At 35.9% G+C, this 18,319-nt stretch overlaps 1 protein-coding gene across 1 annotated transcript in view; it reads right to left on the bottom strand.

Moving 5' to 3' along the window:
* Positions 1 to 16,346, bottom strand: part of TMEM67 (transmembrane protein 67) — a 34,639-nt gene extending 18,293 nt beyond the window's left edge. Inside the window, exons 1-12 of the mRNA XM_026841790.1 lie at positions 16,262 to 16,346; positions 14,750 to 14,843; positions 13,220 to 13,319; positions 12,746 to 12,815; positions 12,561 to 12,635; positions 10,586 to 10,648; positions 8,323 to 8,477; positions 8,098 to 8,206; positions 6,422 to 6,508; positions 4,356 to 4,421; positions 1,498 to 1,654; positions 466 to 589 (exon numbers count right to left, since the gene is read on the bottom strand). Coding sequence (XP_026697591.1) covers positions 466 to 589; positions 1,498 to 1,654; positions 4,356 to 4,421; positions 6,422 to 6,508; positions 8,098 to 8,206; positions 8,323 to 8,477; positions 10,586 to 10,648; positions 12,561 to 12,635; positions 12,746 to 12,815; positions 13,220 to 13,319; positions 14,750 to 14,843; positions 16,262 to 16,318 — 1,157 coding nt within the window. The 5' untranslated portion in view covers positions 16,319 to 16,346. The remainder of the gene's footprint in view (positions 1 to 465; positions 590 to 1,497; positions 1,655 to 4,355; positions 4,422 to 6,421; positions 6,509 to 8,097; positions 8,207 to 8,322; positions 8,478 to 10,585; positions 10,649 to 12,560; positions 12,636 to 12,745; positions 12,816 to 13,219; positions 13,320 to 14,749; positions 14,844 to 16,261) is intronic.
* Positions 16,347 to 18,319: the final 1,973 nt, after the last annotated feature.

Below are 18,319 nucleotides of genomic sequence, written 5' to 3'. Positions count from 1 at the left end.
AAATGACTACAAGCCTATTCTGGATTGTATAATATAATAGGCAACAGTCTTTAAAAACACTGCAAAAAATAATACTGAGTATGAAATAGCATCCCTATATAGTCAGCAACATACACATTGAAAAAGAATCAACAGAGGAGCTTTTAGGTCTTTCCAGATGACACCTGCTTCTAAGAGGTGACTGAATGTCTGCTAAGGTACATTATGCATACATAATCTGATCCATCCTACCTGGAAAATAATCACAGCAGTTTTAGCCCCCATAAATCCATGTTGTGTTTTCTCACTCACTCATCAGAACCACCTATAGAAACCGTTGCTATTTTCAAGTGTGCAATGGAAAAAGCAGCACAGGACATACTATAATCAACATAACAAACCAACTTTCTTTTAAAATAATAAAATGCAGACTGCAGAAAATTGGCTTTATTTGCTATGTATTATATATTACATGTAATTAATCACCTTATTGTTATTTTGCTAGCGATCCGAATTACTCTTGGTAGTTTTCTCAAGTCATTCTCCTTTCCACTTAGTGCATCCACCAAAAAAAATCGACGAGTCAAAAGCCAGTTGTTCATATTACTGCCTTTGAAAAAAACGACAGTCACTTAATATTTAAAAAGAATTAAATCTACTAGAAACAATACCTATAACCGTTTAATATATATAACTGTGTTCAGGATGTAGATTATTTTCAATTTAAACAAATACATAATGAAATTAGATTACTTTATTTGTTCATATTATTTATTGGGCTGGTGTATGCAACCAAAGCTTGCACTTAACACTATCTAACTTGTCCATGTAATAAACTATTGTAACTAATTTGCTAAATTAAGCAAGGTGGGTGCTGCAATAAACTATAACTAATTTGCTAGGTTGGGCAAGGCCGGTAGGTACACTTGAATGATCTGTAAATGTTAAACAATTAAATGTAAAGTGTGCCATTCAGATTGGAACAATGTAACCGTGTCTCAGAAACCCCACCTAGAGCTGATATGTAACTGCTGTTTGAAGAAAAGCGCCAAAAGGAAGAGATCATGAGGCTTTTAAAAGATCCAATAGGAGAAAAACGCGCCAGGAGACCAAGGCTTCAAGACTTTCAAAAGACCCCATAGGAGAAGGACGTGCACCCCAGCAACCCAAATGACCCAATGGAAAAGAGCAGGACAACTATCTGACGGGAGGAGATTGGTTAAAGACGATGGCATAAGAGTATAAAACAGAGTTGCTGCTCTCCATGCACCCAGCGCTGCTTTGCCTATTGCTTCCCACCCTAAATCGATTGAACCCAAATAAAAATATATAGTTTTATAAAAATTGGCTTTGTATGATTATAACAACCATAAAATAGTACATTCTTAAACCAGAAACAAGTTATGGTGTGTTGTGGTATCTCTAAAACCAACTCCATAGCAGTAATTAATCCAAATTACTTCTATCTAAAGTTACACGGATTATTTAAACTCACAGAAATGTTACTGACAGTCTTACCTTGATTAACAAACATTTCACTGTATTGAAGATTCAAGTTTAAAACTGGCACGGCCCAAAGATATTGTTGTCCATTGTCACCATTATATTCAAGGAATAGGTCATAAAAGATTGGATTAGCAAAATCTAATAAAATTTTGGAAACTGAAACTTTGCACTACAAGAAAAAAAAGTTAAAATAAAAAGGTCACTTTAGCCATTTAATGCTTTTATCAAGTTGTGGATTCTTCCCTTACAAAATTATCGTGGAATCAGTTTGACTTCTTCACAAAAGACAAAGCATTCCAGCTATTTGCAAGCAATTACAAAGTGCTAACGACTTTATACAAACCTCTTAGAAATTCGTGCAATTGACTAGAATGACTAATGTGGAGAATGAAGCTCTGCTCACATTTTTCAACAGATTAGGAAAAAATATCCTGGCAAATTTCACAGACATAAAATTTTACACAGCATAAACACTAAAGTCAAGAAACATCAATGCAGAAGTCATGGAGTACTGTGTTTGGTTCTGAGCTCACCAGCATGAGAGAGAAATGGAGCTACTTGATGTACAGGCCACTAAAATGAAGGGACTGGACCATCTCTCCTATAAGGAAAGGCTGAGGGAGCTGGGATTGTTAGCCTGGAGATGAGAAGGCTCAGGATCTTATCAATGTGTACAAGTATCTGGAGGAAGGCATACAAGACAGCCAGGCTCTTTTCAGTGGTGCCCAGTGACAGGAGGCAATGGGCACACACTGAAACAGGAAGCTCCCCCTGAGCATCAGGAAGCACATTTTCGCTATGAAGGTGACTAAACACTGGCTGAGGTTGCCCAGAGAGGTTGTAGAGTCTTGCTCACTGGAAATATTCAGAAGCTGTCTGAAGATGTCCTGGGCAACCTGCCGTAGGTGGCCCTGCTTGAGCAGGAGGTTGGACAAGATGACCTCCAGAAGTCCCTGCCATTCTGTGATTGTGTAAAGAAATTAAATGTGAAAGAAGGCAGCTTTTTGTATATGTGAACAACCATGCAGTCTTTAAATACTCATATAACGTCAACCATGTTTTTTCCAAAGCTGCAGTAAAAAAAAAGTGATGCATACAATCCATGAAAACAGTTACATTAAAAAATACTCAGGAAGTTAGTATTTATTGGTGTTTGTATTTAAACCCAGTAATATTTATATTTAACAACAGTGTTACTGATTGTTACTGATTTGTTACTAATTTGAGTTGATGATTTTTGGTGATTTTTATAAGGAATGATTAGGACTAAGCAATTAAATGGAATCTTACAGAAATACCCATTTTTATAAAAGATAGTGGTGTAATGTTTTAAGTAGTCATAGAGATGTTGTATTTAGTTTAAAGTAACCTTACAACCAGTTATGCTGCTAGATGAAGTACCCCATTGTTAGACTGTTTTGTAAGGATGATTTATTGCCCTGTAGACCAGGTGTTTTAAAAGTTGCATTGTGAAAGGGTCTCAAAGCATGTTAAAATTGCAATGTGAGCAAAAATCCTTGAGTCAAGGACATTGGAGGGTTTTATCTTTTTAGTCAGTAGTCCGTGGTGGTCGCAAAAGCAGCCCCCCATCTCATTGCATGACCGGAAAGAGGTGGGAATAAGAGAATGAGTTATGGGAATTACCATGAGAATTTGATTAATATGTATTACTGTAGCCTATATAATCAGCATGCTACACGAGTTAGGTGTGCATTGTTGGTGAGACGACTCCACTACACACTCAGTCATTAATAAAGGAGTGTCTGCTTCTCTGCATCACATTGGTGTCGATAAGTTCTTTTATCCCATTTTGGTGACAACAGGTTCTACAGACTCAATATATCAAAAAAAGAATAGCCATACTTGAATAGTTCAATGATCCTGAAATACTGAAATATGGATTCAACAACATTAAACAATATGGAAAAGTGAAAATATTTAACAAAGATTTGTTAAAATTATTTGGTAAATACTTTCATTTTCAAAGATTAAAGCTTTGACAGCTATTATGCTACAAGACTTTCACACTGCCCAAGTTTATATATTTTTATACTGCAATGCATAATGTGGGGAATCATTTTGAATGTAGATGAGTTAATAATGTTATTTGATACCTAATGATGCTGTGCACATTTTTATTTTATAAAAATAAAGATGTTATTTCTCCACCTGTCTGCCAAAGAGACCACCACCTCCCTGTTTAACACGTAAATGACAAAAATTAATGATGTTTATTGCTGGCAGAACCATATCTGTGGCTGACTGAATTTAGCACCCAAGTATATACAAGCTCAAGTGTTCTAGCTCCTTTCCCTTTCCTGGTGTTTAGCAAGGTGCAAAAACTCCAATATTTTTTTCCGTAGTTAAGACAGCTAAAGAATCTCTCCTCTGATGAGTCATTTGTTTGGTTAAAACTTGCCTTCAATCTCTTTACTGAATTCATTGAAATCAGAGCATACTTTAAAGAGTTAACAGACATGGCATGATTGCATGTGCCTTCTTTCCATATGAAACCTGGCCAGAGATGAAAACAGGAAAATTAGAAGTTATGACAGAAAGTATATGACTGTCAGAACTCAGGCATTGTGTGCTTCCACTGAGAAGTCAGCAACCTCACTAATACAAAAGGCAGTTCAATTTATTTTGATTATACTTTGTAATAAACAAGTTTTTGATGTATAAATATTCTTTAAAAATACATTTATATCACTCAATAATAAAGAAATTAAAATAAGCAACAGTTTCACAAGAAAGAAGTCCACATTGCAACTTATAGCTAAACTCCAGAGGTCCTACAATACGCACTGAACTACTGATGACCTATAAAGTAACTTAATTAAAAATCCAGAATAGCATCATCTCTTACTTACACTTTGTTGATAAGTTGTTCCAAATGTGTAAGCTGCATTCAATTTGGTTTGGGTATCGGGACAAAGCTGAACAAAACATAATTATAATTAGGTTACTTCAAAAGGCATAATTTTCTCACATTACATATTTACAGGTACCCCAAGCAGTTTATGTGTTCAAGGTTCTCACAAAAGATATTTTATTCTATTTTTTAAGAAGAGAGGGATTGAGTTTGAAGAGTAAACATGATTATTTATTTTACTAATACTGGTGTTCTTAAAATGATGTTTTAGCTTAGTCATACTGGCCTAGTATTTTTCATTTCCATCACTGAAGTTGAAATCTGTGGACAGCAGCATCCAACCAGGCAAGATAATCTTTCTGGGGACTGAATGTTCAATGCACTGTGCTGCCTCAAGCTTTATTAGCAGCTTCTGCTAAATCCAAGAATCCCAAGAGTAAAGAACTCCACATTCATATTTTGCCCCCCTTTCTCTTGAGCTAGCATTCTCACAGGATCAAAGTTACAAAGGCAAGTAACAGATTTTTTTTTTCCCCTTTTCAGTGTAACTGTTACATTTTCTGCAAAGAACAAATAATTCTAATCAGAACCCAGAAAAATGGACCAAATTCTAACTAAATGAGCATGGCACTTAGTGGAGGGTGTAGCCATTTTAGCAAAATGAAAATCTAGTCTAAATTTACATAAACCACACTTCTATTAGTGTGCAACTGAAATTCTGGGAATTGTTACAATTATGCATTAAGATTGCTTTAGCACTGTGATGTCTTACCAACATGCACACTCTATTCAATTAAAAGAAGCTGTGAGTGGAAAAGCTATTCCTTTCCCATTGATTTTGATAACTACCAAAAGCTCTGCATTTAGGAAATTAACGTCTCCCAGTAAACTTTAAAATCTATGTCAAAATATATCATTTTTTATGCACAGTAATTGGCTTAGCAACCTGTTTTCTCAGACACTAGTTTTCTTTCACAGTTTGAGAGGCAGATGTAAGACAGTTCATCCTGGGGCAATAACAAAAGAAATAGCAGTCACTATCTAAATCCTGAATGTCAGCTGTTCTTCTGTAGATACTGAGCATTTGAAGTGAAGTGCTCCATGAATAGCCTGGAAAAGGGGACAGACAATTCCCAATTGTTCTTGCTAGTTTTTCTATTGTTGCCTGCCTAGGGAACTGCTGAGTGCCTAGATCACCACTTGACTGCTAAACAAATTTTACTCTGTAATGTGCTTCACAGCTGCCAATTTCTGTTAATTGTTAGGCTAATTACTATTGCACTTTCTACTTGCTGCTTACTTGCGTTTTTCACACCCTATCTATAGAGCATGGTACTGCCGAAGTAGGTGTGTGTGTGCCACTGAAATCTGATGGTAGAATGTCCAAGGGTCTGTGAATCTTCTGGCCACTGTTGCCCATTTCTATTTAAAACCTCCAAGAGAGTTTTTAAAACTTTCTGTTATGAAAAAGCCAGGCAGATCCTGGGCAAAGTGTACATTTTTATATTTAAACCCAAAATAAATAAGCAAACAAAAAAATCCCAAGAGAACCAAAAGAAAATGGGGTGGTAGCTCAGTTTTCCTACCTCTCTTGGCAACGACATAACCACTGATTTGCTTAGGTGTGAAAACAGGTGACAGCATCTAATAGGGACATACTCATAGAATCATCTGTAATTGTATGTGGGCTGAGAGCTAAAGAATATGCTTTTCTTGACAAGAAAAAGAGGGCTAATAATAAATTACGTACATGGGTAACTGCATGCTGAATGGAAGAAAGAGATGGTTGGTTCCAAATGACTGGTGCTGTTTCTGAGAAATTTCAAAAATCCCGAATTTATATTGGTCCAATGGATGAAGGCAATGTTGCTGAATTTATACTTCTGATTTTGTAGAGATCATCTCGAGCAAGAATCAAGAGCTATGTTTCCCCTAATCTAGTTCTATAGTTATCTTGTGAACTGTCACTAGTATAGTAACCAAACTCCTGACTTTTGTTTTGATTTGGCTAAAGGCAATCAGAATGTTATAATATCAACAAAAGATAACTAAAATCAAAGATACCTGTAAGATGCCTCCTTCCAAGCTTTGCCATTTAAGGAAGTTTCCTGCTGCATCAAATGAGGCTGCAATAAATTGCAGCTTTACATCCTGATGATGAAAAAAGATAAAGAAACAATGAAACTGCCACGAACATACACATTTTAGGGACTGCTGTCTCATCATTTGATGCTTCCCTAAAACTTCATTTTTCCCCCTTTGATTTTATGTTTTTAATCTTGGGTTTGGTAGTTTACTTTTTTTTTAAAAAGCATACATTACTATTCTTCTACAGCTTCACTGGTGATGTGAAAAAAGTTCCAAATACTTCTATACAGGTAGACATGCCCTAAACTAATCAGAAATCTATGTAGATTTCTAATGTATACCAGGCTAGGATCTTGAGGGCTTCAAGGACCTTCAGCGTTAGGAAAAATAGTATTTTAGTTGTCAAAACAACTGCTGCATTGCAACGTTGTTTAATTTAAAACATGGAATTTTAGAATATGGCTGAAAAAAACTATTATTTTAGAGTCAGTAAGAAAACAAGATAAATTTAGCAGCATAACTGACAAACAGGTTATCACTAGCACTACTTACTTTCTGTGATTAGTGTAACTTGAATAAGCTATTACAATTTTACAATTTACAATGAATCTGTAAAATAACACACTTTACTGTTCGATCTACTGTTTGATTCCTTATTGAAACTGTGCTTGCCAGTCAACAAACTACTTAAGCAGTCCATCCCTTCCAGGATGGTTTTGTTAACACTTGAAATGATTGGTTTTCCTCATCTCTTTTTTTTTTTTCCCCTAATTCACTGTAGGAAAAGGAAAAGGCTGCAGAAATAGATCAAATCCATCTATGATACAACTCAGCTTGTAGAGATTTGTAACAGAAATATTAAGGTTGATATAAATGAAGTAGGGATAGAAATGCAAGTGTAAGCATCAGAAACAACAAAAATAAAGGGTTAAACATCATATAGCAATAATGAAGAACATTGTTCCTAGCAGTAAAGCTAGAGAAATGGGTTGTGATAAATCCACAGCACAGACAACTTGTCAGCAAAAGACCCTGCACTGTACCAGGATAATAGCAGCCAAGTTACAGCACATCACATATAGCCCTCTTTTTCCAATGAGCTCACCAGGAAAACTGACAAAAGGATGCATATATTTCAAACAAAGGAAAAAGACGAAGACCAATTTTGCCTCAGATTTACAGACATTAAAGTAAACAAGATTCTGAAGCAAAGGAGAGTGCTAAAAAACCTAGTAACTCCTGAGGGGTATAAAAGATTTGTCTAATTACTAGTTCATTGCTGCCAACCCAGAAGAACCTTGGGGACACAATAAGGACTTAATAGCTGGCATCCCTTATTCCTTGTGTCACACACAATTGATCCTGGTCAGACCACCCAGGCAAGCACATCTTTGCTTTATGGGAATGTAGGTATGAGAGTGTGAGGAAAACAAATGCGTGAGTGAGTGAATGTAAGTCAGTAAAATCATCTTACATTGAGATTTTTTACGTAAATACTGCCTTCCTCTTCTGCAAGATCTCACACTGAGTTTTGTTACACTGTGTAAAAATTATCTTTAGTAGAGCCACATCTGTAATAAATCTAATCCTCTTTATGTGATGATGTCCTCTTCCTAATGTCTGCTTCCCCATGTCTACTACCCAACACCTACCTTATCTGTTCCTTTAAAACTGAAGATTGTAGGGAAATGATTTGCCTCAAGCACTTGGGATGCTAATCCTGGTTGATCACCGTAATATAGCCATGGAAGATTATGCCGCCTGAAAAATTATAACGTTTTGTCTAAAGAAACAATGTTCTTAACCAAAGAACATTTAGAATAACAATTTCAATAAAACATTATTAAAGACCGAAAGTTATGGAAATGGCAACTTACCAGAAGGCTATCGAATGAACGATGCCTAGCCTTGCTGTATTGACATAAATATACTGAAATAAACCACAGGCATCAGTAACCGAAGAACTCAATGAGTTCATATTCATCACACACATATTTCCAAGAGCTTGGCATGCTGTTAGATTAGAGTACAACTGCAGTGGAGAAACACAAGAACACAGAAAACTATTTATTTACCCCTCCTTTTGGTGAGGCAGTCATAAAATTTATGTTACCTTTAATAAGCCACTCCTAAACTGTCATTTTTACTTGAAAGTAATTTTATTTTGTCAACACCTAATATTTTCTCCCAGCTATTCAGGTTCCATATTTTTATAGGTCTGCAGATGGCAGCATGAAATCAATCCTCTTAGTTTTACAGTTTATTTTAGTTGCATCAGCTAGATGGTATGATGTGACAGAAATGTCAAAATCTGCATTTAGAAAACGAAGTAAGAATCAAAATGTTTAACACCACTTAGGCGGTATGACAGAGATGACTCCATCAAAGACCTAAGACTGACAACTACAGTTGCATGTATTGCAAATATCTTCTTTTCAGTTTTAGTACTTTTTCTATTCTGCTGTTCCTAAGCTATGTTGTGTTTATACCATTGTTCAATTTTTGTAAGCAAACCATTGCCATGATAGGCAAAAGCGGTGCCTGGCTTCTGTTCGCAGCCATCACTGCACTACTATTAACTTGCCACCACCTATTGCTTTTGTGCAGGTCAGATTGGCAGCTGCACGTTACACTCAGGCAGCACCTCTGAAGAGCTGAGCAGGCTGAGGCAGACAAACAGGATAAATTTAGGTAAGTGATGAGGACAGTCTCACTTCGTAAAAAAGAATGGGATAAATAGGACAATACATCTCAGAGCTGTGTGTATGAGATGGTAATGGGAGCAGCCACAAAAGTGATTGGGGAAAATACTGAGCAGAAGTCTGCTGAAATACTGAGAGAGAGAATGCCTGCCAGCCTGGGAATCAGGCCTGGGAATCAGAAACATCCTTGAGAAGTGCAGCTGGGTACCTAAACATCAGAGACATTTTGAGATGTCACCAATAAACACAAAACCACAGAACTGTAACAGCTGCTTATCATCTGGAAAAGTGAAAAATAGTCTGGAAAAAAGGAAAAAAAATTCTAAAAAACTAGCAATTGGCAACTGCTATTGGCTGTTCTAGCTGGAAGAGTAGAAAAACAGTCTGGAAAAATAACTGGTTTGAGAGAATATACAATATCATCATCTATTGGCTGCTCCAGGTGGTGCTGTCCGATGCTGCCTTATGTCTCTGTGATATAGAAATTACTTACTTATACCCAAAATGAAGAGTGAATCTGTCCCTGTCAGTCTGTCTGTCTGTCTCTCTCTCTCTCACACACACACACAGAACTTCCCCTGCACCATTTCTATGAGCATTCCTAGGCAAGTTATGGCCTAGGACTACTGCTGGGGACAGCTGGCTGACTCCAGACTCGTGATGTGGGTCATCTTCGAAGTGAGACTTCATCTGTCATCAATTTCAAGGCTCCACTCCTGGGAGTGGTTTGATGAGCACTGCACTGGCACTATTTTGAATAATATATATACATAGGTGTGGATATAGGTAATTGATGATAAGTGTATTTGCTGCTTTACTAGTGATAATTTTGTAGTAACATGTAATATTGAAATATATGCTTGCTGCTACTATTGATTGCTGCTTCCATTGGAATACATATATAGTTGCTGATTAATCATAAGTATACTTACTTTACTAATAGTAATTTGTAGTAATCTGTAATAAAGAAATGTAGGAAACAAAGACTCCATGTGCTTGTGTATTAAGGAATTCTGCAAATCCACTGTTGTGATCTTTATACACCTTGTAGGCCAGGTAACTCTTTGGATTGTGACAGATTGGGAGAAAAAATAGGGCCTGAGAAGTTAAAATCTGATTCTGAGGAGAGTAATATGGACAGAAAATGAGGATGTGTGATAATTGGTAAAAAGGAGGCAGGGGCATACCCCCTTCACAAGTGTGCATGATTCTGTTGCTGCAGCCACTCTTCCACCCATGACTACTGCCCCCTGGAGTAACATATAGGTAAATAACACTTGCATACATAAAGGAAAGCAAAGCTAAAAAGGATGGTTCTACTATTATCCTTCTCCATCACAAATCAAATTGAGTAACTGAAAAATTACAAGTTCCATGCTTTTACACAGAGTATCACTTCTGTATAGAAAAGCAAACTGCAAACATTAATGAAACTCACCCAACAGGCAGAGGCTGAGGACTGCAGGTTTTTCAGAAACCATACTGATGTCAGTGTTATACCCTGTAAATAAGGAACTACTTCACTGTCTTTGTTCAGAACAATTTATCCATAACGTAAGAGTCTGGAAAACTGTCAGCTAAAAGATGCTATTTTTTTTTTCCTAAGAGCTTTCTGTCCTTTGTAAATGTCTCAGTCAAATCAGCTCAGTTCAAAACACAACCATAAGGCAATAATATCCTTTCACTTCACTAAATTTGACAAAATATAGAGAACGAGCAGAAATATTTAAGTCTGGTATATGGATTCTGTGACAAGGTAGTTTTCTTGACTGTAAAAAGGAAATACTAAGGATTTCAAGGGTAAGGTGTTGACTGGGTTGTAAATTTAACTCGACTGAATTTGCTAAATTAATTATTTCACAACTGCTTTTTATAACAACTCATACTTGAACAGAGCTTTCATACATACTGTAAGCAACTGAAAAGGCATGTTTTCAATAAAATATTATTTAGAATATGACATTTTCAGAAAGCAAGGCCGATATTTGCTGTCAGGAAAACTGAAGACTGCGTTTTGCTTTGTTTCAAGCAGTGGCCTTTAACATTAACTCAGTTACGAACAAAATACATCTATTAGCCACATAGCATTTCTTGAATTCAGAACTACTTGGAAAATGGTCCTAACTTCAAGAAGAGTTCACTGATGTATGAAATGTTAAGAAATTTAGCACATAACTAGTAAGATGGTTAGTAGTAGTAGGCCTGAGTTGTCTGTTTAAGCTAAGGAGTTTCTGAGCTGTGGGAACAAAGAAAGAAACTCACATAAACATAGACAGAGGTCCCAAGGACAGAAGATATGGAATCATGGTGACAGAATATAATGTAAATTTTATGACCCAAAGGAGTAGGCCCAGGCCCTGGCAACAGAAGATAATGGACATCACACTTCAGATAAAGTGGGCAATGAAGGATTTAGTCAGAGGGGTCTGGCTTTTAGGGGTTGACAGTGTCGAAATTGGGGAAGAGGTGACTAGGAAGACTGCTGGCCTTCCTCTTGAAGACCCCTGAAGACCCCCACCAGGAGGCCATGTGCAGGCGCAAGACTGACATAATTGCTTTAAAACTGCTGATAAAGTTTTTTGGACTAACCACACCTTAATAGTAAATATGTATGTTCGTGTTGTGCAATTCTATGAATATGTATAAGGTACCTGCATTTAAGTGGTAAATCTAAGGGGGCTTGGTGTGCATGCTTGTGGAGGAGCGATCCTCCGTGCACCCAGCACTGCAATAAAGAATGCCTGCTTTCTAAAGCTCTGATTCTGAGTCTTAGAGAGTTTTTCTTCAACCGGCTTTTCGGTATCATCACAACTTACGAAAGTTCATTAGCTAAAACATTTAAAATACCTTAATTCTTCTCAATAGAACATATTTTCATTCATTAGCCAATTCAAGGAGTTCAACAATTTCATACACGATCTCAAATTGCATAGGTGTCCATTTTCTTCTATCAGCAATAACTGTCTGACAATTAAAAATGTCCTTTCAATCCTTATATCTTCTTTCAAATATTTTATATAAATATCAAACACATATTAAAAAAAAAAGGAAAGAAAAAGCCCAGAGGCCCTCATAGACTTCTCAGAATGTCTTTGTGATACAAGAATGTGTTAGTGTGTTTTAAATACATATAATTAATACAACAGACCACGTGCTACTTATTTTGATACTTAATCCATGTAAATTACTTCCTTTCTTCAGCTTCCAAGAGGGCATGAATTTTCTTAAACATATTCCATTACAACAATGTTTGTCTGGTCTCCATGTCTACAGTCTATCTTGATACATATCACCTTGTAATCACTGTGATCAGACAACAAACCACCACCTTTGTTTTTTAGGAATGGAATTTAGAAGACTTAAGTAAACTAAATAATGAGATAGCATGAGAAGGTTTTAGAATAAACACTTACCAGCTGCCCAAAACGAACAGTTGCAACTCCCTTTGGAGGTAAACTTTCACCGGCACTGAAACACAATCCCCCAGTCTGAGTCAAAAAAAAAAAAAAAGACATTTATACACTTATCAACATATCTTTTCCTGAGCTTCAACAGAATAAGCATTCTTGTACTTGCTTGTAAGTACTCTTGTACTTACTAAAATGTTTGGGCTGCTGCAGTCACAAGACTTGCTTACATTGATGAATGTTTGTTCACACCTTACACACCTATGGATCACAAACATGAAGAATTCACTTAAAATGTAGTTAAATATGAGATTTAGTATTTAGCAAAAGCCAATTTCATACTATGCTCAAGAACACTATCAGCATCTACACTAGCTTGAACTGAAAATACATTACCAATTTGTTTCTATTGTCAGTGAAGTAGAAAATAAATGAAACGGTTAATTATCAAAATAACAATTCTGTTTCTGCTTCCAATCCAAAACTGGCTTTTCAGTCACACTAAAGTAAAACTAAGAAAAAAACTAAGCCGCTGGTCATATAAGGACTTCAGTGAACACAAAACATGGGGTTGAGGATTTCCAATTCACTGCTTTTAAAACTGTCAAGCCAAAATACCCAACAGACACGTTCAAATTTATCATCACAAAAGGCGAAACACTCACCTATTTCCTGACGCATCTGAAGCAGAGAACGATTGCTCACTTTCATTGCAATGTATGCACAATGCTTCATTAAGCAAGATGCCATCGATAGTTCTTTCCACTAAGTGGAAAAGAAAAGCAACTGTGGTAAAATTGCATGATGCACAGTATGTCACAGAAGCTCAGCAAAGTGTGAAAAAATGTCTAAGCAGATCTAAAATAAATGCAAAAATTTTATTAAAAAAAAAATCAAGAGTACAACTTGTAAATAACATCCAGTATAAATGCACATTCATGTACGTATATGTGTATTGTTTATAGCTATGTACACGTTTAGTTTTCATGAGAAATGCAATATTTAATGTCCAGTTTTGCTGTTCCTTTGCTATTTATTCTGAACCAAATTTCAAACCAAGGCTTCATTGCAAAGCTAAAACTCAAAACATCAAGTTTACAAATTACGGAAAAAAAAAATTCATTTTCATCTGAAATGATTCATGCAAATGTCACAAATTCAAAGTTTCAAAACTGCATCTTCCAGCAATTAAATAATTTCACAAGAGATTTCAAGTCTAATTATGTTTTTTAAAAAGATACAAAGAGAATCAAAAGAATTACAATACTAATGTTCTTTCTGCATGTTAATTTATAGAATCAGCTTTGCTGTCAATATTTTGCCATAAAGGCTTGTAATGTATTTTGTAACTCCCATAAAGTTTAAGGGAGATGATTGGTATTCACTCTTTTACAGATTCCTAGGAAAATTTTAAATTAATGATCTGGAAAACCAAAATGGACATTAGTAATACTTACTCAAAGAATTATAGGTACACGGAAAGTCTTCTCTATCCTGTGTCTTTGAAAATAAGAAAAACTAGAGCTCCCAAGAGTTTTTCTGGTTTACACCCTTGACGAAAATTATACTTTGCTCTTAATTTTTTACTATGCAAGATAAGCAAAACTATAGTTAACACAGACACTAAAGTTAACATTAAAATTAATTTTCTGTGTTTACTTAAATTCATTTGCACCTAGTAGAGAAAGAGGCACAGATGTAGGGAAGCGTGTCACAGGAAATCACAGCTACAGGCATATCTGTGCCTATATCCACATAATCCACTGATATTAATGCACACTTTGCTTGCTCAAGCTATTCTGTTCCACCTACTCACATATGTATAATTCCTATACTGCGAAGTACCTATGCATTATATACTTCAAAATATTTTAATATTTTCTTAGTCTATATTGACATTGTTTTATTCCCATTTTAATATCTCCACCCAGTGTCAACCAGCTTAAAGGAAGTGATATACCAGTATTCATTTCTTAAATGTTTGTGTAATAGTTTTTATTGCAGTGAACAATGGCACAGAGTAATCTGTTGTCTTTCAGGAATGATGTTTAAGATCAAGAGGAATGTTGAATTTTTTTACATTAGAAATGTAAACATGTTAAATTTCCTTTCTTATTTAACAGTAGAGCATGTCTTACTGAAGTCAAATATCTAAACGAAGCACTTATATCTCATAACTTCCACATAATTCTTACCTAATATTTCATTATTAAGGCATTTACATTTTCCTTCTGAAGTTAGGCCTTTAGGGCAAATAATACAATTCCACCCATCTTGAGTAACGCCGCTCTAAAATAAAATGTAAAACTATTATAATTTTCAAAAAAATAGACATTGGCCAATATCTGTGAAGAATGCCTGATCTGGATGTTACTAACTAGAAAATGTGTTGATACATCAATAACATTCATGAAGCTTTTCAAGATAAAAAAAGGTTAAACAATCTAGAAAAAGTAATTCCTATGCAGACGTAGACTAAAAAGAAGTGTTCTTAAGTTTTTCTGAACCCATTACTTAGCATCCTTTAGAGAAGATAAAAGTTGATTAAAAGTGGAAGGTTTAAAAAAAGGTATAGAAGTTCTACACTGGAAAGAAGTAACCAGTAAATGTAACAATGCATACTTATATTTGCATATAAATATACAGAAGTAATGGAAGTGGAGAAGTTTTAAGGGAAGCAGCTAATTTAACTGCATGAAATTTTGCACGTACCCTAACAGTTCACATTCACACTTATTTTACACTATGAAGTAGCTGTACTACATATCAAAACCAGTGAGGAAAATGAAGATCCTCACGTGATACTGATGTTATTCCCTTCTGCACTATTGTTTTATCTTTGCATAAGCCTTGCCATAGGATCAAAGACAAATGCCACCATTTGAGAAAGAGAAAAAAACAGCAGCATGATCAAAACACCAATGGATATTTGTCAATGTCTTTGTCTAATGCAGCAAGAAGATGAAAACAAGAGGGAAATAAACTACTTTACCCATTAGCCACTGAACACCTAACTTGTGAAACTAAGATGATCTCTTGAGAGTTCTTCTACAGTTACTGGAGAGAAAGTACTCAGGAAGGCTTTCACCTAAAAAGTTGTTTTTGCTGGAGAAAAATTACTTCTCTATTCTAGTGGGAAAAAGCTGGTTGAGCCTGGTGTCTCTGCCTCAATGCTGTCAATATGACCCAAAATTATAGCTTAATTTGTCAAGAAAGGTAGAAAGAATGACCAAACTACAAAGATATATATATAATTAAAGTAACATAATAGCAACAGCTCATATTGAAGTAAAAAGACGAAGTATCAGGGACTACGAAGATACGACCTAAATATTACAATTTTATATAATAATCAAGTAAATTACCTATGAGCTGAAAAACATCTTTGGCATTCTATAAAACAGTCATCTGTGAGCAAGGATAATATAACATGAAGCAGAAAAGAAAAGCAGCAGAAGGAAATGAAACATTTAAAATACTTTGTCTGTGGGGTCAAATTTATTATGAAAAGATGCCTACAAAATAGTAAAAAACATTTCTAAAGAGAAAAAAAATTACTTCCTATAAGCATGGTCTTAAAAATTCTCAAGCAAAGACTATTATGCAAAATTATTTTAAATTAATGAAACATAACTTGCAGTCAGGAGGAAATTTCAAATTTAAAAAGCATTATTTTTATGGCAACATATGGTAAGTTCAATACTTACCATATTTTCTGGGCATTTTTCACAAATCATGGAGGATCCACCATTACTAGAAACCATTCTGTATCCTGGCTGACATACACATGAACTACCTGGAAAAAAACCCAAATGCAATTTAATTTTTTTTTTTTTTACAGAATACGGGGAACAGCTGCTATTGTTCTCAAGAGATCAACATAGATTATTAGATGGACAAATAAAACACCTGAGTGAGAAGTGCATGAAAATCATCTTGCTTTTTAAAAAATGTTCAGGTGACAGTTTGCACAAAGACGTTTTAGGAAAACGTTATTAGGCTGACTGATACACCCTGGTGGAACAGGAACCAGAGCTTGTGTTTTTGTGGGTTTTTTTTAATCTAAACTGTTTCAGTTGGTCTAATAACAGATATAATCTCTCCCTCTAAATCTTGCCACAGTGAGTGCTATTCTTAGCCCATTCTCTCTACAACACCAGCATTATATATTTGTACACAGTTTTTATCTTCTGAAGAGGCAGTCAGTCCTAAAACCAAAATACGTTTATATGCAAAGGTTCTTCAAAATACAACTGTTGCTTATAAAGCTATTTTAAACCCAAAGCTTTTAAAATTGTGCATGGGGATCAAGTTTTATATTGAATGGTTTTCAGCCAATAACAGAATGTACTTAACATTTAGTATGAAATTAAAGTAACCACTACTTTCATGGCACATCATAGTGCACACCTGCTAGTGCTCAATAATTTCTTCAGAAACTTTTTCAGACTCACTATCATGGATGGACCTCTCTGTATTTTTAAAGACATACTACAAACCAAAACTAATTCTATGTGCCAATGAACTGTATTTATTATTAAAGCTTTTTGAACTGTGCATGTAAAAACCATGTAAAATTATGTGAAGAGTTTTATAACCTTAAAGTACATCCTCATGAGACCAGTTTTACAGGAATATGATTTGTCAAAATGATCAACCATTCATACTTAATTGTAAAGAAGAAAAAGCCTGATAGGATTAGATCAATGAAGAGACTTGAGTTGTGACATTCACTGTGTCAGTATCTAAATTTTGAGGCATGTTGCTTCAAAGCAGAATCCACAGTGATGAGCCAGCCATGGAGTGCATGAGTTGACTTGTGCAATCCCAAGTGGAATTCAGACGAGATGCAAACAGCTGACTGAATGACAGCTACCTACACTGCTCCAGTCAGATGGTGCAGAAAAAAATAAATCCTTGACTTACCCCTGGAATTTATGTCTCATTGAAGCCCTTGAGTTAGAAAATTCAAGCCTAAAAGGGAGTTATGGATTTAAACACCCACATTCTCAGGAGGTCTGAAAACTATTAAAGTGCATTTTTTCTTCAAGTAAACTGTGGTGTTACTCTTTTATACCATGATGGTGGTGGAACCAGATTTTACACAGCAGTTGTGAACAGAGACATCCAGATCACGGCACTTGACTGAGGTACCAGTCCTGAAGAGATGCTGTTGGGTCTCAGTCTTGAATTTGTTTCTCTACGCTAAGCACTCAACTCCAACTTCTCTAGGACTGTGTATTTATAGAAGATGGTCACTATCACACCATCTTAACTCCTAAAGAAAGCGAACTACCATCTGCATTTTTCATTTAGGACTGTCAAGGTATGTGGTGTATGCTCCAAATTCCCACATGGGACTTGGATTAGTGTGCGCACTGCCTTAACATCTAAGGCATTCAAGATCTGACCAGTAGTTTCAAGTTACGGAAGTGTTCAAGAACATAAATTCAGGGCCATATGGAATTTTACTAATGAAAAAGTGAATATCTATAACCATACAAATGCCTGAGGAAAGAAGGATCATTAAAAAAAAGTCCTACAGACGTTTCTCCGGGATGTTTATCAAACACGGGTATTGAAGTTGTGCTGTGGCCACTTATGTCTTTGCGGGATCCTGCCCCTTTTCGCTGCCTTTTCAGACTTGCCCCTAAGGACTGCCGTTTTACCGCCAAAACCCGAGCCCAGGTTTTGCATCTCCCACGGCCGGCGGCGGATTTCTGCGCGGAGCTGCCTGAGCTCCGCCGCCCCCCGCCCCCAGCACG

Source organism: Athene cunicularia (genome assembly GCF_003259725.1).
Source record: "Athene cunicularia isolate RWA chromosome 2 unlocalized genomic scaffold, athCun1 chr2_part1, whole genome shotgun sequence".
NCBI lineage: Eukaryota > Metazoa > Chordata > Aves > Strigiformes > Strigidae > Athene > Athene cunicularia.
Note: the sequence above shows the minus strand (reverse complement) of the source record. Positions and strands in the feature narration are given on the sequence as shown.